The sequence below is a fragment of the Phalacrocorax carbo genome, chromosome 19 (genome assembly GCF_963921805.1).
Source record: "Phalacrocorax carbo chromosome 19, bPhaCar2.1, whole genome shotgun sequence".
Classification (NCBI taxonomy): Eukaryota; Metazoa; Chordata; class Aves; order Suliformes; family Phalacrocoracidae; genus Phalacrocorax; species Phalacrocorax carbo.
Window position 1 is genome coordinate 865,715 of NC_087531.1, and position 24,211 is coordinate 889,925.

Consider the following 24,211-nt stretch of genomic DNA (forward strand, 5'->3'; position numbering starts at 1 on the left):
TGACACGGCTGGTTTCACCCAGCTGGGTGCAAGGCTTTGCATTTGGGCTGTTTCAAGAGCCAAGAGCCATTCCTGCCACGCACAGGGCAACCTCTGCTCTAGTTTCAAAAGCGAACGAGAGGAAGCAAGGTGCGTGGTGAGCGACTGCACCCAGAGGCTTTGACGCATTGGGACCACAAATGGTTTATTTTTAAAACAGACAACAAGAACAAGGATAACGAAGCAGCTGGTCGGCATTTTCTAACCAGAGCTGAAATTCTGTGTGTGTGAGGGGGATGTTGGGATCAGCAAGCCCTGCCAGCACACGGCTCCCTTGAGGACCGGGAATCTGGAAGGCAGTTGCTGTTTGTTCAGGAATGGGGAGAGGACGAGGAGACAGCCTGCCACCGAGCAAGCGCAGAGGGGACCTCCCGTGCTGGGAGATCCATGGTGTGAGTGCAGAGAGCCTTAAAATAAGGAGAAACCAGGAAAACTTGTGAAGCATAAATAAAAGCCAGCGAGAAAGCAAGCTCTTGCAGGTGATCCTGAAAGCTGGAGGAAAGCAGCGCGTGGCAGCAGGCAGCAAGATGCTGCAACTTGGGGAATAACGAGCGTATGAGCCCAGGGAAAGAAAAACGACTGAAGAAGGTGCTCGTGTCAGGGGCGGTATTTCTCGTGGGGTCTGCTGCAGTAGGACCACCGGTGGTTTGACTGCATTATGGCTCAGGACACACAGTGACTGCCAGCAGAACTGGAGATGGGGAAACTCACTTGATCAGACTGACTCAGACCAAATCTGCTTTGAATTAAAGCATCTATTTTAAAACATCTCCCAGTGGTCTGCTATTAAATTATATTACCAGCATTTTTTAAGAGCACTCTTTCAGACCAGCACTTTTCCCGCTTTTGTTAGCTTTATGAAGGGGAGGAGGCAGAGAACAGTGCTTGCCAAGAACTTCAGAAGGCAGTTCTCCAACGCCTCCTGTGCCTTCCCTCCCGAGATGGACACCACTGTTTGAAGGGAGCGATACAGATGAAAACTAACAAGTCTGGAATGGGGGAGACACCAGAGCCCTCCAGGCCCTCGTACCCCCTCCCTAGGGCCATGGGCATCTTGACGGGCTCCTGCAGCCCACAGCCAAGCACACCTGACAACAAATTATGCCTCAAAAGCAGAATTAGTCTCACTTAACCACAGGTCCCTCCACCTGAGAGTCCCAAGAGCTCCTCTTGTACATGGAGGGGAACATTTACTCCTAAAGCACGGTGCATCCAACCAAAAGGAGACGTCGCTTTAGATTAACATCAGCTGCACCCCAGACGTGTCGTCTCCTCCTCGGCAGCCAGCTCAGGGTGGCCAAATCAGACGATCGGAGCAAACCGAGCGCTCAGTGGGTGAGTTCCGTGCTGGTGTCCGAGCCCTGCAGCTCAGGCAAGGGCTGCAGCACCCGCACACACCTGAACACAGCGCACGGGCACCGACCAGCTCCGGCGTGCCTGGCGTGGCGCGGCTCCCCTTCACGCAGCCCAGCCCCAGCAGCCAAAGCCTTTACAGGTGCCGACAGCTCGGGCCGATGCCGCTGTCTCCCCGCACAGCGAGGGCGGTGCTCGCTCAGCTCCACGCCGAGGGCAGCGCCGCCGCAGACACAAGCACCGCGCTCGCGGCCACCCTGCTGGGGAGCGCACGCTGTCACCACCAGCCAATTTCACCGTACTTACTGTAACTAGGTCAGACGAGCTGTTAGAGTCACAGCCTTCAGCTTTCTAAACCGAGGCCTGAAATAAGCGTTAGGCATCTCACCGAAAGTGTTTTTTAAAGTGTAATTAAGTCAGCCAAAACCCCAGCCCTGGAGTGCAAAAACAAAGGGGTGAGCATGTAAAGCAACTCGTTCGTAAAATGCTTCAAAGGCACCAGAGCCGGTTAATTGTCTTCAAATTGATTTTAATATCTGTATCCCCAGTAGACGTAACTCCAGGACAGCGATAGGAAGTTCCAGGACGTTTCTTATTCCAGGAAACTCTTCATCTCGGTCAGAACCAAGTCTTTCATGTAATTTAATAACTGTTACATTGATTTCTCTTAAATCACCACAGCTCTGCGTGCTGAAGCACTTTTAAAAATTAATACTTTTTTTAAGAGCAGGTTAATTTCTCCCCCACACCTTTAACAAGAAAGATTAATAGGAGATTGCAAGGGGCCAGTAGTGAAAAGAGGGCTGGTTTATGATTAACACGTGTGGTCAAGAGCCCCCACACACCACAAGCAGATCAAACAAGGCTGTAACTGCATCTTTACAGCATTACTGCAAATGACTCTACCCAAGAGCAGCCAATTCCTCCCTGCCCCCACCAGCTAAATCACTCCGGACTGACCTCCTTCCTCCAGCCCAGGCACAGCTCATATTTTAAAAGGGGTACCCGAGATTCCTGCCAAAGCGTTTACACGCAGAGCCACTTCACTGAGCAGAAAACGAGGGAGCCTCTGCAGAGCCCCCTTGCACACCTGCCACGCTCCACAGGAGCTGCTCACCGCGCTGCAGAAAGATCGGGCTTGTTTTTCAGGGTAACTTATGGGAAAAGAAGTCAGAAGAGGTGGCTTCCATGCGCCCAGAAAGGTCCTGCTCTGGGTAGCCACAAGGAGCAAGTCAAATGAAGTTAAGCAAAGGGCAACGCGGACTGACTATCAGAAACAGGCAGGATCATTTCAGATAACAAAAGGAAGGAGGAAATGGGCAGAGTCACATGCTTTAAGTAATTCTAAACAGGATAGAACAGTGAAGTTTAAGGACAAGTCTGTGGTCCCTGAGAGCAGCAAGTATTTAAGTGACGGGTATGCTTTTCTAGAAGAGGCTGCTCTGCTCTTACGGTAAGGCTCTGGGGACGGACGACAGCCCAACACACACCCCTGCGGAGGGACGGCGGATGCCAAAGTGTAAGCTAAAACCTGGATTTAGTGTTTCGTTGTGGCAATTAACAGCTCTTACCATCAGTGACACTGGGTAGACTGACATGATGAAAATGCCTTCGCAGCAAAATCACTGCACACAAGCACTAGATTCCAACTCACCAGCACCTCAGGCCGGAGGCGTAAAGAGCAGGAAACCAAAACCTCCTCCCCTTCAGGACTTTGATCTCTAAGGACCAGTGTGCACACAGGTAGAGTTTTTACATGAGGAGACAACAGCACGGGGTCTGGGCGAGACTTTGGCTTAAGACAAGAGCTCCCAAGATCAAGAAATGCTACCAGACCCCAATACGGCCTCATGTAACTATTTTCTAAACCTCAGTTTAAGCCACTTGTTTATATAAAGAACGCCAACAGACCGGCAAGGATGAATCACCCAACAGCAAGCCAAAAACAAAAATATTATGGAGGAAACAAGTTCAAGTTCACATTAGGCTGCTCTGACCATGCAGCTGAAGCACCTTTTCCAATATGCAGAAGGCGCTCAGCGGGGCTGCCGCGATGCACACCGAAACAGCTCCTCACCAGACCCAAGCGGCAGCGGTGAATGATTCAACTAAAAAGAAACTCCCAGAGCAACGAAGAAATGTGGCAACTCCCATTCACGGCATCCTCAGGCAAGCAAAGGCTTTACGCTCTGAAGGACCAGCCGAGGACCTCCCAAACAAAATACGGAGAGAAGCCAGGGGGAGCAAATGCCAGCGCTGGAGGAAAACACGTCAGCCTTCCCACCCTCCGAACCCTTGAGCCCCCCAAACTCTAGGGCACACAAACAATCCTCCGATCATCGCCACCAACGGCAAGCGTTTACTACACAAACACCTCAGAATCATTCCTTGTTTTTTTCTTTAGACCTTTTACATCCATTTTCAGCGTTCCTGGAAAACACAAGGAGACAAACTGCCTACAGGCTGCGCAGTCTGAGGCCAGGCTGGAGCCCCGCTGCAGCCCAGAACGGCTGCAGGTACATTTTGGGGAGGCGGCGCTCACCGGCTCGCTGTCGGATCGCACACGGGCATCGCAAAGCTCCGCTCCAGATCAGAGGCGACGCTTCCATCTCCTTCCTCTGCCCCCCAGGACAGCACGTGGAAGTCGAGCACTGACAGGCTGCCGAGATACACAGAGGGCTGTAACCCGAGGGGACGGCAAGCTCTCCTGTGCTGCTGAATATCAGAGACAGGATTTTGGTATTGGGCAGAGGGAATAGTCTGCGTTCGTGTATGAAGGCAGCACAAGTTCTCACACAAGCACCCACTCTACCTTCTCTGCCCAGCGACCACAGATTTAATCAAGAATCTCTTACCAAAGCATGCAGCAAACTCCTCATGTTCTCTCTGGTTTCACTCCTCCGTTTGGCATGGCTGTGACAGCACAGAGTTTTACGGGACTTGCCACTCCTACCACCGCGCTAGGCAAGTATGGAAAAGGTAGGTACTTTCCTATACAGTCACCTGGAAAGATGTAATCACCCAAGCTGCTCCCACACCTTCTGAATACCATGTTTCAGCTTTCCAGGCAGATTGTTAATATTTAACAGTTTGGCATCTGGGACAGCAAGGAATCAGTGAAGTGGAAAATATTGCTGAAGCAAGGGATGGAAGAGCTCCAGGATGCTCCCGGATGACTCCAGACTGATGCCCCTGCCTCCAGTGAAGTGCCTGCTGCTCTACCAGATCCAGGCTCTAATTCTGGCTCCTGTGAAAAAATCATCAGCTTTTCTAGGGATGTGCAATGACTAGTAGTTCAGAAAGCCCCGGGTTTTATCAATGGATTTCAACATTAGTGCTTATTGCACTGCAGTATGAGAGCACTAGGAGCAAACCCTGTAGAAAGCTCAAAGAAGTCAAGAGCTGAGGGCTCAGAAAGGCCCATCTGGCTGCGGTCTTCAGCCGAACGAGCCACGTGAGCTGGAGGATGACTAGAGACTGAAGCGCCTCTTCAAGAGACAGCAGGGCACAACGCTAGTTATTTCACACTAACGGGCACTGTCACACTGGACACCTGGCAAGCACTGTCCGTCTGTCACCCCTCTGAGGTGCCACCTCAGTCAGATCAGTTTCAGATTGGAAAACAAAGCTCTAACAAAGGTCTCATTCAACGTTGCTCAGTTTCAGACCAGACAGGGTGACACATCACTGCCTCGGGTTATCTGCGGGAATCTCCACAAAGCCCCATGCAGTAATGCTCAGACAACCACCAAAAAAGACAGAAAAGCACCCATAAAAATGCTCTGTTCCTCGTGGGAACATACATGGCACTACCTGCCATTGCATGGTACAGCACCCGAGTAACAGACCTGGCTTGGCTGTGTTAGATTCAGAGATGGACGCTGTATTGTTTCCATACCTGAAGCAGAACAACACTTGTGTGCACGTTGTAATAGGTGCAGCCTCACAACAGTTGCCCCGCTCCGGGCTGGCACCTCCTCTCCAAAAGCACAAGAGTGGCACAAGAATTATTTCTTGTTGTGGAAATCATTTGAGGTCATTTATGCCTGGTTCGTCTCAGAGCGCTCCTGCTCTTTTATCACTTAGCCCCGACCCAAAGAAGCATCTCCTTTTCACAAAGAATCTCCAAAAATCTGCTCTTCCAGGCTGGCTGAGATCAATTTCTGTGATGCAGCAGGGGAAGGAAGCTGATCGACCACTTCGATACCAGAAAATACATAAGTTGAAGAAATAATTAAGCCCTTTTCCCGTTAAACCCATCAGCCAAACTAGACCAGACCTGCAAGCTGAGACCTAGGGAGAGGACCCCTCTCCCTCTTCCCATTGCAGCCTGTTAAATGGTTTGCACAAGTTGATGAGATCACATTTCTGTCTCATCCCTCCCACAATTAATTCTGCAAGAGGCAAAGATCAATACTATTACAATTCATTTACTTATCTGGTCTTATCCAGTTAGAAGACTTTGGTCAACGGCTCCTGGTGACTGACCAGATCCGCTGCAAGTCACTAACGTGAGGCACCCCCGGCAGCTTCGCTCAGGGGGTTGCATTTGGGCTACGACACCAGTGGCTCACCTCAAATGGCACAAGCCCCCAGCATATGTAAATCCAAACCTGCAGAAATCAGAGCCCCAAGGAGGTTCAAAACCTCTCTTTAGACACACCAAGAAAAAAGCACAATTGGGGGCGTTAACTCATTCCCCTCAAGAAGAAGGGAAATGCATCAATTTGCTGATGCACCATTTAATGAATCATGCAGGAAGAAGAGACAGATTACGAAAAAGTTTCTGTTTATACAGGTGTCTTGACATTCAGCAGTTACTGAAAATAAAACACATTCAGAAGCGCACAGCAGCTTAATGGGACCTACTGCGGTATTTCTCGGTGTGTCGAAGCACGATGCCAGCAAGAAGTACAGCCGTGCTGCCCCGGTTTATCCCAGTGTCTCCCTTGCGCTGTGTTTGGCGACTCAGGGCTACACTGTACGGCATGCTTAGAATTAATAGTGAAACATCTAGAAAGGTCAGCCTTCACCTGAGCACAGAAGAGGGGAAAACAATGAACTCTGCTCCATCTGACACAGCACCACAACAGCGCCCCTGTGCTTATCTATCGCACCGAGTCACGGACCTGCAGCAGACAACTGTGATGTTCAGATTAGCGAGTTCCCACACTCAGAGGAAACTTGGCCCTGCTGGTAAGCTTCCTTGAGACCGGAAAAAAATACTCCTTTTAGTGAAACCAGTTTGACTTACAGATACCATAGCTGAAGATTCTGAAGAGAGACCATGATTTTGCACACCTTAAAGGTTCCTTTGAGACCCTCCAAGCACCCCTGAGGCTCGAAGGTCCAATCTGTCAGCAACTGATGGGCCCCCAACCAACCTGCTAATGAAGCCTCATTAGAAGACCTTAAGCATACTAAAAAAAAGAAAATAATCCATTGCTAATTTGTAATATAAGCTCCCTGTAGCATCGTCTAACCAAAAAAGCTATTTGGCACGTGGCTTGAAGCACGTGCCCGTCCCAGAGCGCTGCCACAGTCCCGCTCCTTCTCTTCTTGCTGATGGGAGAGTTGTGCTCCAGCGACGGCTCAGGGCACGAGCCAGGGGCTGGAGGGAAAGCGGTGCTCTGTAACCCTGCACCGCCCCGCCTCGGCTACTCCCCGCAGGGTGCTGAAGCAAGGCAGGCTGTGCCCTTTGCCTACCTGAGGCAGGACGCTGGACTGCACCCAGCACCCGCGAGCTCCCCGGACACCAGAGACAGGGGAGTCCGGACTAGGGAGCTCATTCAGTTTGGCTGTTGCCTCGATAGGTCAAAGCAGGGTAACATTAGGCACTTCTACTCACTACGTATCTTCAGATGCTGGTGGAAACTAATACAAAGAGCACGCACAGCCAGACGCTAATAACATCTGTATTGACTCCTAGAAAGGATATAGCTAGTTTCTTGTTTATTCCAAGTCAGCTCTGTCATACATCAGTGGCTTTCCACTCTTTACTGACCAATCTTACCACGACACATTGCCAAAAGCCAGTGCAACATTTCAAGAACACCATGGAAAGAGCTCCTTCCCACCCAGAGAGATCCCTGAGGCGAGGATGCCTCTTGGTCCCTAGAGAGGCCGAACGAACCAGGGTGACTAGTCTTTCCTCCCACACTTCGGCTCTGCAAAAAATGAACCGGCTCCAACCTCAGTTTGCTAGGCACTGAGCTGATGTAATCCCAAATAATCACTGTTCAGGAATCCACCGCTTGTAATCGGTGAGAAAACACACTCAACACATGCGAGCGAAGGAGGCAAACGATTTAACTGTCTGAGCATGTTGAAATTCACACTTACCTATACCCTCCTGCAAACACGATCGTCCCATGCACTTTCAGTGTTTATGTTAAACATCACTTTAAAAGACAGAGCAATTTTACCACAGATAAGCTCCTACCAAGCCAACTGATAGCTTCTGAATTGCTGTTTTCAGAAAATCTGCCCCAGTTGCACACGGTTCCTATCAGGTGCGAGACAAATTTAAGATATTGCCCGTCTCTTCCTTTCATCTCAATAAGGCAATACTGAAAAATAAAACCCGTCACCATAAAGCACCATTCTCCCCCAAAGCCATCAGTAGCTATGTACTTACCTGAGGAAAATCACCATTTTTTGGTAAGATGTCAGTGGGGTCCACAGATGCATAGTTTGTATCCAAGAAATGTGGTCTGCTGATGGAATTCATATAAAAATCGTGATGGGAATTAAAATATTGCCTGTAAGGAAATGGGAAAAGCAGTTACTTCCTGTCAGTCCCGAGTATTTCTCAGGTCGCTTCAGACGCCATCATCAGCGGAAAAGTTGCAACTATGGGATGACACATACAGGAGATTGATATTTAAAAAGAGCTGCGTTCATCCAGAAGAGATATCTAGGCAAAATAATACATCCACAGTTACTTCCTACTTCCCAGACTCAGCAGTGTAACAGTCTGGAAAGCTGTACTAAGAATTCAATTCTCAGCAATTTGTGTGAACTGGGAAGGATTCAATAGACAAAGAGGTTCTGCAGGAATAAATAATATTTCAGCCCTGACAACAAAGGGAAAATTAAGCCTCTGAGACGTCCCAGCGCCGAGCGCGTGACGGGTGCGATGGAACCTGACAATCACATTACCTAAGGACAAGCATCAAGTTTCAGGGAAATATCACACCCAAGCGCTAGTTTCATAAAACCAAAACAGCCCTGCAAATTAGCACGGACAGGGAAGGAAAACACCTGCTTTGCACACCCTGGACAGGGAGGTTTACTGGTCACAGATCTTAACGGAAAGAGAGATAAAAATGGAAGCGTGAGGGACATGCAACCCTAGACAGAACTACTAGCCCAGAGAGGTGAATTATGGAGTCATACCTAGTTACAAAGCAAGGCCTCTGCTGAGCTAACAAGTGAAAAAAGCACATGCCAGCGCTTCCTCCTGCCTCCCTTCCCCCAGCACCGGCTTCCTCCGAGCAGAGAGGAGGTGAGGATTGCAAAAGAGCAGTCAATTCCCTTCCTCCTTCCCAGGAGCAGCCTCTGGCCTGTATTACACGACCATCTTCTGGTTTTGCTATTACACACGCAAGCCCTTTCCCTCTCCTGCAGGAGCAAGGAATGTGCTTCGTAATCCTTCCCGTAAGGGCTGTGCGCTCAGGCTGCTTGGGCAATCGCCACCCAACGTTTGCACGCTGGAACCACTAAAATGTTTCACCCGATCTGACTGGTTTCCTCTTGTGGCAAGTTGTACGTTCTTTGTAATGCCAGGGTTACAGAACCCACAGCAACAAACTTTAACAAGGCACCGGGGCGGGGAGGGGGAGAGAAACAGAATTTAAAAAGAAACACTACCCAGGAGCAGAGCTGGGGAATGACTGCGCTGCCAAAGTATTATTAAGCAATTAAAACGCCATGTGTGGCTAGCAGCTCGTTAATACACCACGCTTAACATTTACATATGTATTTATGTGCAAACACAGCTATCTCACTCTGTTAAATACATTTTTCCTGCTCTTTTTTCATCATTAAAGATAATACTCTCAGAAAGGAACAGCTGCCTCCCCCACTTTTCCCCCTCTTTCCAGCGCTGCCACTGATTTACCTACTGCAGCGACACGCCGCGACGGCGACCTAACGCCCTGCGAGCGCGGGTTCCGCGCACCTGCACGTGACAGCTCTGACAATCCAGCACTGACTCCCAGCTCCTCCTAACCTATTCGGGCAAACACAAACCTGTGATAATTAATTTAGCCTTAAACGGAATTCCAATTAAAGTTTACAATTTATTGAATAGAGGCAAGCAAGCAGCGCTGGGTGCACGGGGGATCCTTCCGCCTAGCGTGCATCCCGTCATACAAAACTACCGGGTTTATATTCCGTTACTTAATTAATAACAATTAGTAAAAACATGCCTAAGTTTACACTCACTGGTCAGTGATGAGCATCCCACTTGCCGTCGGTCAGCCGTAGTTAAATTAGCCACGCTTGCCACGTAGATTAGCCCGCGTGCTCTTTACGGGTGTGGGGGGGCAAGTCTTTTTGGTCCTGAATTGGGTCGGTGGTCGCACTCTCCCCCTGCCGGAATTACCTTTCCCCCAGTTTCCATGCCTCAGCGCCTTCTGAGCCAAGAAGTTCCCTGTTATCATTACTGGCTGATTTGTGGCCTTCCCTTATCGGGGCACTCTCCTTTGTAGCAGGATGTTTCCACTGTTAGTCCTTGAAGTTCTACTGAGTCGTATTCTTTTAGGAGGCTTCTTGTCAATGCAGCATTCATTGCTAACGCCCTCTTGTCTGGCCTGAGCAGTATTTATTATCCTGTTAAAATTCTCAGGTGTTAGTTTCTACTCCTAACTAAAATTCTTTCTTAACAATTAACTTAACAAATCGCCAATCAATATTCCGACCATTCAGACATTAACAAGTCAATTGAACGGCCCTCGGTTACACAAGCACCAACAGAACGGTCAAATGCTAGGGGGGTCACACTTCACTGCGTGGCCCCAGCATTGTTCCATATTGACACGAATCAGACGAACACATTTTACAAACCTGTGCATAAATTCTGGGAATTAATGTATTTACACACAGGGAAAGGCTTGTTTAAATTGCTTTCAAGCTGAAACCGCTGTGGTCTCACCATCTCTCTTGCAGGAGGACAGAGCTTGGCCAGCACTAACTAACCAGGGAAGGGGAAAACTATTTTTACCGGAAAAGTGAACACCGCCTCCTATTTCACCAGCACCTCGTGGTTCTGGATAGGAGTCAGTTAAGGTAACGGGAAGGAGACCAAGACAGCCCCAACCTCCCTGGCCCACACTGCTGTGGAATGACCAGCTTTGGTACGTTATTTTGCTTCCCTCAACCTTGGTTTTCAAATCTGTGAATGCGAGATGCACTTTCTTCTTCCAGCCTGAAATAAGAGCCGTTAGCAACTCAGCGCCCTGCTTTGAGACCCTCTTAGGAAAGCCACCAAGACCGCAACGTTTGCCAAAGTCCTTTTAGTACCTTTGGTGCTGTGTTTTACCTTTTTCTCAGTAAGAACTTATTCACCCTCATTTGAAGAGCTGGCATAAAGCCACTGACAAGTTAGCTTGAATTAAACTGCAAAAAAAAAGTGTTAACTGGAAGAATCAAGTACGTGAACCTTGCTGTACTGCCAAAGCAAAGATGTGAAAACAGCCTCATAGCAAGGTCGTCCTGTACATACGTGCTCACCCTCTCCAGGACTTAGTTACTGCTAAACTGCTCCATGGAAGCTACTCTGGGTCAAGAGCTTCCCCTCAGAGGTCAAGGGTGTTCACTGGATAACTAAAAATTGTTTTAGAAAGGGTTTAATCAGACTGGATTTACAGAAGACTGCTCATTTGCACTCATACCCTCAGATCTGACTTGGAGCTGCAGCGCTGAAGGAGGGACCAGGTGTCGTGGATAATAGAAAACACCACCAGCATTCATCACCTCCAGCCCTGCACGTCCATGTCCCGTCATGGAGACACTCGACCCGCCCCCGAGAGCCAGGCCCTGGCTAACCTGGCCCATCCCAGAGCCAAAACTCCGACTGAACTCGGAAGGCAGCTGGGGACACGCACAACTGAGGTCCACCCGACGGCTCTGGGCGAGTGCTACACCGGTCCCTTCAGGCCACTGCCACTTCAACCACTGAGGTCGGCTCTTGAAGCAATCAAGGCCCTACATCAATCACTAACCTCATAATGATGAGGTACGTGCACCAATTATTTAGTCAGTGAAACTTATCTCTTCAGTGCCAAGATCAGAGTTTAATGAGTTAACGCTAGGGAGTTTGGAGTCATCTTACTTTACTTCTTTCGGCTGCAGAAAACCAAGTGCTGATGATCTTGATGAATAAAACCAGACCTTTTAAGCCAAATGACTAAACACACTGAGTTGTTAAGTTCATAGAGAAGTTTTTCTGGACTAAAGTGAAGTTTAGTCCAGAGAAGGGCAGTGGTCTTCAGGCAGAAGAGGCTGCACTGGCTCCAGCCAGCCCCTCCGAAGAGGAACGCCCCGCTGTGACTCGGCCAGCATCAACTCCACTTTGCTTAGCGGAAAGGTGGTCGCCCCAATGAAACTGCCTGGAGAAAAGGGAAGGAATGCTGGTCTCCCGCTTCTCTTTCAACTCTGTCTCACAAAAGAGAAAGAGGGAATTTGGCTGAAGAGCTCAGTTTGAAGAAATGAGCATTTCTTCGCGTGAAGAGGAGGTTAGGCGTGCTGACCCAGCACATGCCCGTCAACAGGCACCAGTTAAGAAAGGTAAGTGTCTGCTCCCAGTCCCACCAGCAAAACTAGCCAATAAAGCCAAGCCCAAGAATTCAGCTGATATGAAAACAAATATCTAGGAATCTAGAGGGATATCTTCCTGTAGGAAAACACAAAAGAAAGTACATGAAGGTGTGCAACGTCCAGAACCCAACAAGCACCAATGCTCTTACTGCAGAGATGGCTCCTGCCCTTCTTTAGGGACTAAAGCAGCTGGCCCAGAGAAATTCTTTCACCCCTGAGTCCTGGGACGTTACGAGCTGGGTGGGGAACATCTTTGAATTATATCAAGTTCAGACAATTGCTTTAAAGAGCAAGGCTGCTTTTTTTTCGCTGCCACCCACTCTAAACATAGCAGCAGTGGAACAGTTCGGTACAAACCTGAGCTGACAGCTGACTCACCCAAATCATTTGATGTCAGTCCAGCCAGTGGGTCTCAGGGCAGGGCTATTTCACAGACTCCAACAAAATGTTGTTGGGTGGGGTTTTTTTGTTGGGTTGCTTTGGTTTGGTCTGGTTTGGTGTGAGGGTTTGGGGTTTTTTGTTGTTATTGGTTTTTTTAGTTAAAAAACTAAAAGATTTTTATAGTTTCCTTCAGTTTTCCTGAAGCTCAGGGCTTTCAACAGCAGGATGCAGAGGAACATGCTGTGGCCAGGCTTTTACAGGAATTCACACCTCAGCAGTGAGCAAAGCAATGCACATCCCTCCCAGGAGATGGGTATCCATACTTTGACAGCTTAAGCTTGCTATAACAACACTTGTTTAGACTACTGTGATGTTGTGCCTGCTTCATACCTGCTGCTCATCAATGCATCTGATGCACCTGAAGCCCTTCTGGGGCCATGCTGCAATTTCACTGAAGACCTCCCACACGTACTTTGGCCAGGCTTTATGCTCTGATGTTACAGCCCTCCGTTCGGGGACACAAACTCCACATCTCAGGCCAGCGGAAGATCAGAGACGAGCTGGCAAGGTCACAGGCTGCCTCGGCATCAGCCTGGCGTTCTTCCCCACCATTAGGCCAATTTATGTTTTTCAAAGCCAACTTTACCATTATAGTAAGCAATACTCCACACGCAGGTGGCAAAGTAGAAAAGGGCATGAAAACAGCAGGGGAAAAAAGGGTGTTGTGTGTTTTGGAAACTTGGGAAGAAAGCTTTGCTCCAGGTTTTGAGGAATACTTTTTTACAGATGTGTGACACCGCTTCCAGCAGCACAACTGGACTGACCCCGCTTTCCCTGCGGCGAGGAATGCATTGAGCCGACGGCTGCAAAGGAGCCCAGCTCTTCAGGGGTAATTGCCTTAGAAACGAACTGAGCAGCAGCTCTTCCCTACGGGGGACCTGAGCCTCATTTGTTCTTTCAGCAAGGTTTAATACACTGTTTACATTTTCCAGGTCAAGAAAATCCGAAACAAAGAGGCAAGCTTTGGTATCTTTTAAAGAAATTCTCTAGCATGAAAGCTAACTACTGAAAAGAAACAGGAAAAACCTGCTTCAGGACAAAGCTGTTGCTATGAGAATAAGCCATGTCCAAACACAGCCACTTGCAAATGAGATTTTTTCTGCAAGGATTTTGAAGAGAAACTCGTACTAACTCTAATTCCATCTGCATTTTTCTGTTTTACAACATGGGCTATAATTACAACTCCCTTTACAATCCCATTTTTCAACGTTTCCATCCCTTTCAGGATTCCTACCTGTAATGCCCTAACCCTAAGCCCACCTTAAAAAGAGATTCAGCTGCAGTTTTCAAACACAAAAGGACAGACTTCTTTCTTTTTTGTGAAATACAGACATGGAGAATTTCACCTGAAAGGTAATTTTTACAATTACCAGGATAGAAAAAACAGGAAGCTAAAGGTGCAGCCTTGCCCAAGTAATTCTCTAGCAAGTAATTGCTACAACGAGCCTCATTTCCAAAAGTAACTACAGCAAAGTCAACAAGTTTCCATTTGTGTTAAATGCAGGCATGTCTTTGCAGGATCAAGGCTATAACATTTCCAGCAGAGCTGACGCAAGCAGCAGCGCAGCACTGAACAGGAAGAATGCGAGGGGCAAAACCAGAACAAATGGTCAAAAAAAAAAAAAAGAGCCAACACAATAGATAAACACAATCTAATCTTGTGGTTTGATACAGCAAAACAGAAATTCTGTTATAGCTCTCTGAGGATTCACAAAGTGTAATTTACAGGAATCATGCTCAAAACATACACCCTCTTCCAATCAGAGACAGGCTAGCTAAGAGCAAAGATACTGAACTTATCTGATAACTCCTTTCAAATTCTCACTTTGGGGAGTCAGTAGCAAGGCAGAGCTCCATTCCGCACCTGTGGGACGGCTTCTCAGTAACCTTATGTCAAGAACTGCCCTATTCCATCCACCCTATCATCGCTGGCTAGCTCGCTCTGCGGGCTGAGGTGGACCAGGCACGCAGGAAGCGAGCGGAACCAATACGGAGACAAAACACGTCTCACCCCTCTGGAGAGAAGGGCTGATTCTCCCTGCTGCCGGCCAGGCTGGAACTCTGACTCCCGAGGACAGATCTCTGCTTTTCCACAAAGGTGCTAAAATCCCTTTAGGAAGAAGGTTCAACTAAATCCTCGAGCACCTGGAACACAGTTATTGCTCACAATATCAAGTTCTGTTTCTTTTATTTTTCCTTCCTCCCGCCTCTGACCTAAACAAAAACACATCCTGTATATCTGTGCCACTCCCAGCATTCACAAAAAGACCAAAGCAGCTGTCCATCAGCCTTCAAACCTCCTTCCCAAGAATCAGCATCTCCCAGTCCCAACAGAGTTCCAATCCAAGTCACTCGGTGGTGGCACAAGGCCACTTCATGTCATCCCAAACATCTCCTGTCAAGTCCTACCGTCTGATCCAGGATGGAGGTTCACCATAAAGGGGGAGAAGGAAGAAGAGTGTTCATTGTTATGCAGAGATAATCTAAATCTAGAAACGTTTTTGCACTGAATCCGGAGAGCACATCTGATGTCCTTCCCATCAGCAGGGCCATTGTCACTACACAAAGGCTACCGAAACCCATCGCAGCTCTGCTTTACACCACTGAACTGTGCCATACACTAGGCAGCTTTACTTAGCAGTCTCACACGAGCCCGTACTCACCACCTCACACCTTGTGGGATGAGGTAATCAGTGAAGAACATCAGTTACACCCAGAGGAAAAAGTCATGACTCCTGATGAACTCTGGGTTGCACAGTTAGGGGCTGTGCACGTTTTTTTCGGTATCAGCATGAGATGGTAGTATTTAGTCAGCTTCCAGTCACCTACACGGCAAGAGATTTTAACTTCACCCGTAAGTCTGCCACCTGGTGCGGTTATACCTTCACCCTTGTCTGCACCATCTGTATGAAGCTAGAGATTGCACGATGTATTTGCTCAGTTGATTGTGCTAATGGGGAGTTTTTAAGAACTCCATTAGTGTAACACATCCAGGCTAAACCAAGGCTCCCTTAAAGCAGCCTCCAGGTTTACCAGAAATCACAGGTTTTATCTTTTTTTTTTTTTTCAAAGAAAAAAAAAAGCTGTTTGCTGCTTTTTCCAAGATGTAGCAGTTTATGAAACGCCACAAGATCAGTGTGTGATGCAATGGTTTCCCCATCACTTAGTGAAATAAAGTAAACAAGGAAAACAGTAAAGAAAGCTGAATCACGGGGTGTGCAAGAGCAGAGGGGAATTATACAAAGGCAAACAGCACTCACTGGTTTTCACTTGGGAAGGATGAGGTTGGGAAAGAGGCAGGGTAGCAGCTACTCCATGAGTCGGCAGCCAGCAGGGAATTCTGAAAGGAGAAACCAGACCAGTTAGAGCAGCAGAGGACCGGCACGATTACCTGCAGCTGCAGGTCTGAGGCCAGGCTCATGACTTCTCTCCCTCTGTGCCTTCCATCAGCAGAGGTGACTCTTCATCTTTCACAGCAGGAGAAATCGAGTGCTACACTCCAGTTCCAGCTTTTGAACCTACTTCCCCGTTACCGTCCCCAGAAGAACAGCAGGGCCAGCCCCCTTTCCTAGCCCTTTAACCTCAGCCTCTGCAGCAAGCGAGCGCCAACCCATTTACTTGAAATTGGCTTGCACTGCACACCTGAAAACATCGTTTTCTTTTTGTCTTCCCACCTCCCTGAAGTCTCCGACATTAATGGGAAGCTTTTAGCTCAGCATGCACCCATACAATCACAGAAAGAATACAGTATCTTGCTACTCAGCTATAGATCAGTCTTTCATCTGTTCTTTTTTGTGTCCAAAGCAAGGATACCTCAATGCTTGAAGCAACATGCACTTGGTGAAATGGGCCTCTTTTTTTAACCTCTATATTGCTATATGTGACAAAACTCAAAAACCAGTCAGAAGCAGAAAACTGCAGGAACATGTAAGCTATTTTGGGACAGAGGTTTGCTTTTTGCCCTGTTGAGAACAAATGCATCAGGGACCCGGTCTTGTTTTAGCAGGCATATCTGGACAAACACAACCCTATTCATCTCTGCCACTCTCAGAAAAGGCACGGCTGGACCCAGCAATAGATTTAGCAGGTCTCAAAGACACGAGCTGGGGTAGAAACAAAGTTTGCAATTCTGCATAAACTCTTCAGTCATTTCCCGAGGAGCCTGGCACCTACCAGCTTTTAGAGAGGCATTGTTTTAATTACAGCCTTGTTTTCCTCCTCCCGCTTCAAAGGCAGCGGAGAGCACCACCTCAACCCTCCAGCATTCCCAATCAATACTTCGTGCCCCTGGACAGCTGCCTAGAAAGTCTGGTAAATGCCTCCTGTAAAGGACTCCCAGGATTTGACAGGCTGGACTGCCCTGCTGGGACCCCTTCTGGTGACACCCTCCCAAGAGCCTCTCCCCACCCCTCCCCAGAAGCTGCTGGGGCCCTCACCTCCATGGCTGGCACGGCGAGCTGGGAGCGGAGGCCAGGGATGCTGTAGAGTGTATTGCCTGACTGCTGGTGCTCGTGCTGCGGGTAGTTCCTCCCCCCGTCCATGGCAGGGCGTGCTGAGGGCATCAGCCTGTGTCCTGCCGCATGAAGTCCTCCGGGCAGGTGGGACAGGCTATGGAGTGGTGGAAGGTTCTTTATCTGTGCTCTTCACCCTGCACCATGTCCTAGGGTGGAAAAGAAATGCGCGCTTAAATTGCATGAAAGGGAGAAGGAAAAAAACCACTTCTGAGACCAAACATAGCTAAGAGATCAGTAAGCAGACGTCAGCTGTGAAATGCCTGCTGCCTCTTTATAAATGAGAGGTTTTAACTGGGAAACAGAGTTCTCAAATATCACCACACCTGGAATTCACCCAGACCTGTGAACTTACATTAAACACACCTCTCCTGCCTTACTGCAAACACTGTGGGAGTCTGGCAGATCCTCGCAATCATCTGTGATTTCTGCAGAACACACGCAGCTGCTTTTTAGCTTGGGGAATTTTCTTGTCTATTATACAAAAAGATTCTGCACTTCTGTGCAAACTCATGAGGACCAATTCCCCAAAATACCTTGTTTTCATGAAAATATGCTACATAGGCGGAACATCGTTCCACAGAGTACCGACGGCCACGCTGAGCAACGAGTGAATCACCTCGCAGGGTGAGCGCACGCTCACATCTCCCAGCTCGCTGTACTTGGATGTCTCCCTAATTTCACAGCAGATGTTCAGTGTGCACTAATACTTTTTGCTGCTGCTAAAGATCAAACAGGATAGTATACTTTTAGGATTAATACTATTAATTTAACAAATGTAAGACCTTATCAGCTGTCTCGCTTTCTCCCTGTTGCTAGCAAGATGAGATTTCAGCATCACACTTGCTAAAGCAAGAGTATTGTTCTGGCAGGGATCAACCCATGACAAGACATCGCCCCCAGTGCAACTTCTCAGTCAAAACCTCCAAAGTAACTTCTGATCCCTCCCCCAAAATTCTCCATAATCCCACAGAACGTCATTTCCCAATTGGATTTAATGGATGAAAAAAAGGGAGATGGTAAAAGCAACCGATACCACCAGAGGAGCAAGAGAAAAGCATCCCTGATGTCTTTATTTCCATTGCATCTTTCTTTGCCCCTCTCCCGCCTCCCCGACTCTGTCCACCACCAGAAGCCTGCAGCATCACAGCCAAGTAAAGGAAACTGGCTGATACATCCTCATCGAGCAAGGTAGCCAGGCAGAAAAACTAAGTGGCACAAACTGAAACCACATTTTAAAATATGCCGGCTTTGATCATTTAGAAGACAGTACTTGTTACTAGGAGTATTTTTGAAAAGTCATTTCTGAGTCAGAGTCTTTTTAAAAATAAGTGACCTTTCAGCGGACAAAATTATTTCTGCATTTGTAATGGAAAGCGAAATTAAAGCGACTCTTTCTTTCCTTCCCTGGTGGCAGCACCATGCCAGGAGAGCTCCGAGCAGGGCTCGCGTGTGCAGGCTGCAGAACCCGCAGGGGACCAAGGACACCCCTGCCCAGCCCAGGGTGGAGAGCCCGACGCAGATCCCTTGGTGCAAAGTTACCAGGCAGAGCCCTCGCCTTCAGGGGACTTTCTGGGAGAAGAGCAGAGACCAGGGATCCCGCTGCCTCCACGCCTCTAACTGCGGGTGCACAAATGCTGTCACAAGACCCAGGCTTCCAGACTGGATTAAATCGTTTGCCAGAGGCTGAGCACTTCATCGTTTAAAAAAGTACCCCCTTTTCTATTTTAGCTGAAGAGGTGGTCACACTGGGATGCACACGGTTTACGTCAGCTCCCAAGTGGCGCTGGACGAAAGCTGCAGCTCACAGGGGGGCTGCAGAGCAGAAGGCAACTTCCCCAGGAGCAGGCTGGCCAGTCCTCCCAGCGGCCGCCAGTTTAAACAGACTGCAGGGTTTGCTCATCCGATCTTTGCCTCTTCCCACAGCCTGACAAGTTGTACAAAAACGAAAGAGACTAAGCGACGAAGATGCAAGCGTTTTCCCTAGGAGAGCACGATGAACCACCACCTCCAGGGAACAAACCTGATACGCCAGCGGAGGTAATGCCAGGCTACCTGGGAAGATCGTTAAGCTACAAAAATCTCAGACCATTTTAATTAATCGCCAACAGAATAAATACCCTTTACAAAGGCCTGGGATCACCTAGATCCTTTTCGCTGGCTTTATTTCACCAGAGATTTACTGCAGTCTCATTCTTTTACAAGCAGAAGTGTTTCTTTTTATTACACCATAAAATCCACACTCAGGCTTTATAGTCCATAAGCCCAGGAGCAAAAAATAGCTAAAAACACTTAGCTAGCACCCCAGCATCCTAATTAATATTGTTACACTGGCCTCAGGCCTCTTGATTTATTAGCCAAACGTTAGCACCAGGGTTCCCAAAACGCAGCCTGTCGACCACTTCTAGTCTTGAAGCCTCATTAGAAGCTGCTTAATCACGGCCTTCCTTGACACAAGTCAGCTCACCAGCGCGGCTGCAGAAGCGGCAGCGTCACTAGCGGGTGCTCTGGCCCCACTCACACACAAATTAAATGTTGATGCCGAAGTCCTATTATTTAAGCAAAACCTGCTTTATGTTACATCTCCTGAAGACAAAGGGCTGCCGATGAATTTCCTCGGGCAGCCCCACGCTTGCCTCCCACCTACCAAGCGGCTCTGCACACAAAAGACTAGGAAGACATTAAAATATTCAAGGACTTCTTCCTCCCAAGCCACGTGATTTATTGCAACAGAACTCAAGCACAGGGATGCATAACTGCAGACTTTGACCCCAAGCCCACTGTGAAGAGATGCAGTAAAAAGCGTCACCAGTGAGAAATGAAACAACCTATGCTTCAGCGCGATGGCTACGCAGCCATCCCAGGGGATGCTTTCCTCTCTGGGCTCTAGGGTTGCTTTCTTCTTTTCCTGTAAATTGTCCTCTGATGCCACTGGTGGTCCACAAGAGATCCTACGACATTCTAGGGTACATCTAAGGAAGAACGTAACAAGAGACAAGGTAAAGGTTTATCATGGCTCCGCTTATCTCCAGCGCACAAACCAGATGAAATTGAAGGGTTTGCTGTAAAAATAGCCCTGCCTCGTTCCTCCTCTCCATCATAAAATTCCCGGCTTTTCTTCTTGTCTTGGTGGATTGGACAAGAGGACCTAGATTATAACCTAAGCCTGTGCTACAACTTTGCAATCCCCAAATGAAGCAGCGGGGTGCAGAGCAGCAAACCTACAATGAGGTTTGTTTTCCACTTCCATCCACCTGCTGCAGGATCCTCCAGCCTTCCAACTCAAGGCTGTAAGGAAGACAGCCTTCCCACCCACCCCCCTTTTTTTTTTTTTAAAAGATTACCTTTGAATACTGCTCAGCTGTTCCTGAAGTGAGGTGCTGAGGTTTGCTGACCTAAGGGTCAGCGTCACAGACTGCGTTAGAGATATCGATATCCTCTGGTGCCTTTAAAATACTGCGTCTGTTCTTTTCACCAGAGACATCAGGGTTTTACGCCGCTTTTTTTTTTTTCCTATTTGTAACAGCTTTTGATAGGAAATCAGAAGGAGTTATTCCCGTAACAGCTGTAGCAAATATACAGCTTTACTTACACACCCAAAGTAACTTATGAAGGGTAAAATCAATATCAGAATTTCTCCCTGCCTGCTCTACATTATCTCGTGTCTTGGCAACACCAGATTTCACTGGCCGGATCCTCTGCAGAGCAGAGCGCCTTTCCCTAAAACATCATCAGTTCCTTAGGAAAACTCTTGCACAATAGATCATGCCCAATTAGCAAAACGAAGGAAACTGCTTAAAGAACTGTAAACTTCTAGGCTTGAGCAATGGTCAGATGGTAAAAGACAACGCATTAAATTTGCATGACATAATTCCTCTGAAGAGATCAAGGGGCGCAGCAGTGCAGCCCTACAGACGGGCAACCCAGAAACTAGAGGTCTTTTGTTCGGAGATGCCAAGAGAACCAGTAACAGTTAAGAATGAAAGCCAGACGTGGTGGACTCCCAGCCTTGTCCTCCAGACCACACCGAGAGGATGAATCCCCTCAACATTTTCTAGTTAACCCGAAACAAAACAGTGCACTGCTGAAGAAGCATTACCTTAACGCACAAATGTCACACAACGGCTAATACCCATCACAAGGCTGCCATGAGCTGTCACCCCACGTGAGCTCCTTGCTAGTTCTGATAAACGAGTCATGCCCCATCAGCATTTACTTACACAGAACGAACCTCAAAAAAAGTCTGAATACAAACATGGAAATGACACTGCCGGAACATGGTCTCGCCTTGGTTTAGGGGGGGTCTTTCCTAGTGTATGTTGCAAAATACATCCCAGCATCACTAACAGCGGGAAGCAAGAGGCATCGAGAATTCACTCTAACCCTGACCCTTTCCATCCGTTGCCTCGATGCCAGAGGATGCTGAAGGCATTTCTTGTCTGACCAGCGCAGCACCAGCGACCCACGGCAGAGCACTCACGGGACATCCCCAAACCCCGACCTTCTCCGCTCCGCCAGAGCTTCACTGCTGCAAATTAATCGTCTAGTCTCTGTGCAGGAAGACGGCGGCTGCACGAGGTTCCTGGGATGATTAACATGGAGTTTGTAACAGCTCTCTCCATAAGCTCCCACTCTGATAAGGGAGGGCTGCTGTCCGGCTTACGCACTCAAATTCCAAGTCAAAGGTAAAGAAAAAACTGACTAAAGCCAGTTTCAGAGATCTGCGTGAGCCCGAGGATGGCGGGCAATGCCCACCACGAGAACCGCAGAGTGGAAACAGCCTTTGGTATGTGCTTGTCTTACCATCCTCCAGGCAGCCTCGTCACAGAAAACCATGAGACTCAGCAAGTCCCTTGCAAGCCAGAGCGCTCCCATTTCCACATCCCATCCTGTCGTTGTAACAATAAAAACTGATAAACACAGAGGCCCACAGTTTGCAAGTGAACTGTTTCAGCAAACTTCTTGAATGTTTTTCCACCTCTCCTCTTACCGAATACACTCCTACGAAGTAACAGTTCCCACCGTTATGGCAAATCAGAGCTCTCTAAGATCACTTCTATTACAGAAGGATGCAAGTGGCCCACCAGGATTTATTTAAAAGAAAGAAAGAAAAAAAAAAAGGCTCGGGCACTACCCATGACGAGGGGGCATTAGAAACTCCAGGGCCAGCAGTGAACAAAAATTTAATTACTGATACCAACTTTCAATCTTAACAGTCAAAAAAAGCTTCTAGTTAGATTAAGTTTCAGAGTAACCTCTAGTACCGTCTAAGATTCAAATCATAAAGTTAAAAGACTTTTTCATTAGAGTGAAAAAAACTTTTTAAAAAGCTCTCCCCTGTCCTGTTAGACTTTGACAGCCAGACTTGGGATATTTCCTGATTATCCGCCTTTAAAATTTCTACTTAGGAAAACAAACCCACCTAAACAAGCAGAGCCCCACTACCAAATTCAAGAATCGAGAACTGACTCAAGTTTTTTGCAGTGCTAGAAAATAAAGAATGCAGAGTCATGGAAAACAGCAACCTTGAACTCAACGACAGAAGTTGCACCAGGACATCATACCGAAACGCTGGAGCGCGGCGTACGTCACGTCCCCATGAGCGCAGGAAACGGTCCTTGGTACAAGGAGGTACCAAACACTAACAAGGAATTTCAGAAAGCTTCCCAAGTGCATTATGCTTTGAAAATGTAACTGCAAAGTAATTAGACCGATTTTACAGGCAGGTTATTCATCACACAGAATTAATTTGAAGCACTGCGGTGCCATGATAACTATTCAGGGAGGAAGATGACCAGAAACCAAACCCACAAAACAAACAAAAAAAACCCAAAAGCCAAAAAACTACGCCACCAAACAGTGCAAGGATAAATCCCCTAAAAAACTCTGGAATGGGTTTTTTTTTTTTTCCATTTCCCTCCCACAAAACATATACAGTTACAAAAAAATTATCTCAAGGCACAATATGTAACGCAGCTCACCGACAGGCAGGCTCACCGACACCAAGCAGAGAAGTCTCCCAGAATCACCAAGGATGAGGCTCCCGTTAACCAGCAGTGACGATAAAGAGGGCAACGGCTGGGAGAGGAGAACAACAGCTCTGCAGACCAGCTCCTCGTACCAGCGGTAGCCAGGACAGAACGTAAGGGAACTCCGACAACATGAGGATAAGGTTCCAAACTTCACGAACTTCAGTAATTTTCTTCTGCAAACATGGCTAAGAAGCGGCCACGCGATCTCCCAGACTCGGAGCGAGTGGCACTCAACCGATGATTACACAAGCATGAAAAAAACATTGGACTTGCTCCTTTGCGGCTGAGCAGCGTACATTTAATAATGAAACTGGTTCCCTGCATAGCGTGATAAAGCCCCGTGAGCAATTTGATTGTATCACGAGTTCTTCTGATTAAGCTATAGGAACAGTTTCAATATTAATAACAGTTTGCTTAAACGTTTGCTATTCAGCCCAGATGGTAAGGGGCAGCTTCAGCCTGGAATTCCTGAGGAAAACCATCATGCCTAGAGGTTATGGAGCACAAATTTCAACTTTTAAAAGCTTAGGCTTTAGAAATTTATCAGACCGTCACTGCAGCAGGTGATTTCCCATTTGAAAAACATAATGCACTGCTCTGCAATGAGGATCAATAGAGCTGTGGGGAAGGGCTCAGTTCACAGGTATCTGCAATCAAGAGGGGTGAAAACAACCCATTGTACGCTCAGTAAACTCGAGCACTTCCTCCTGTTGTGTTTCAGTCTTTGTTAGTGTATTTTAAATTGCCTCCATTAAAGGAAGATAGCTGGGAAACCACAGGTATGCACGGAACAGTCAGAGCTAAACCTGCTGATCGTGAATTACTGTGCGCTTGATAATGACAAAAAGACCTCAGAAATTTGAGCTAGTTCCTTCTACTTGCAGATTAATTCCCCCAGCAGCCACCCACCCCACCCATGGAGCAGAAAGGGAGCCCCAGGCCTCGCACCCTTACCCGGCTCCATCCACTCCTTCCACCAAAGCGCTGCCACCGGTGAACCACGGACGCAGGCAC

At 47.9% G+C, this 24,211-nt stretch overlaps 1 protein-coding gene across 3 annotated transcripts in view; it reads right to left on the bottom strand.

Annotated features, from left to right (window-relative positions):
- SBNO2 (strawberry notch homolog 2) overlaps positions 1-24,211 on the bottom strand; it is a 67,770-nt gene that overhangs the window by 36,068 nt on the left and 7,491 nt on the right. For 2 of the 3 annotated variants that reach the window (XM_064469664.1, XM_064469663.1), the window contains exons 2-4: positions 17,091-17,314; positions 15,915-15,994; positions 8,030-8,153 (exon numbers count right to left, since the gene is read on the bottom strand). In XM_064469664.1, the coding sequence (XP_064325734.1) occupies positions 8,030-8,153; positions 15,915-15,994; positions 17,091-17,216 (330 nt within the window). In that variant the 5' untranslated portion in view covers positions 17,217-17,314. Of the gene's footprint in view, positions 1-4,247; positions 4,427-8,029; positions 8,154-15,914; positions 15,995-17,090; positions 17,315-24,211 lie in introns of those variants that run through there. The other variant, XM_064469666.1, reaches the window with a different exon arrangement.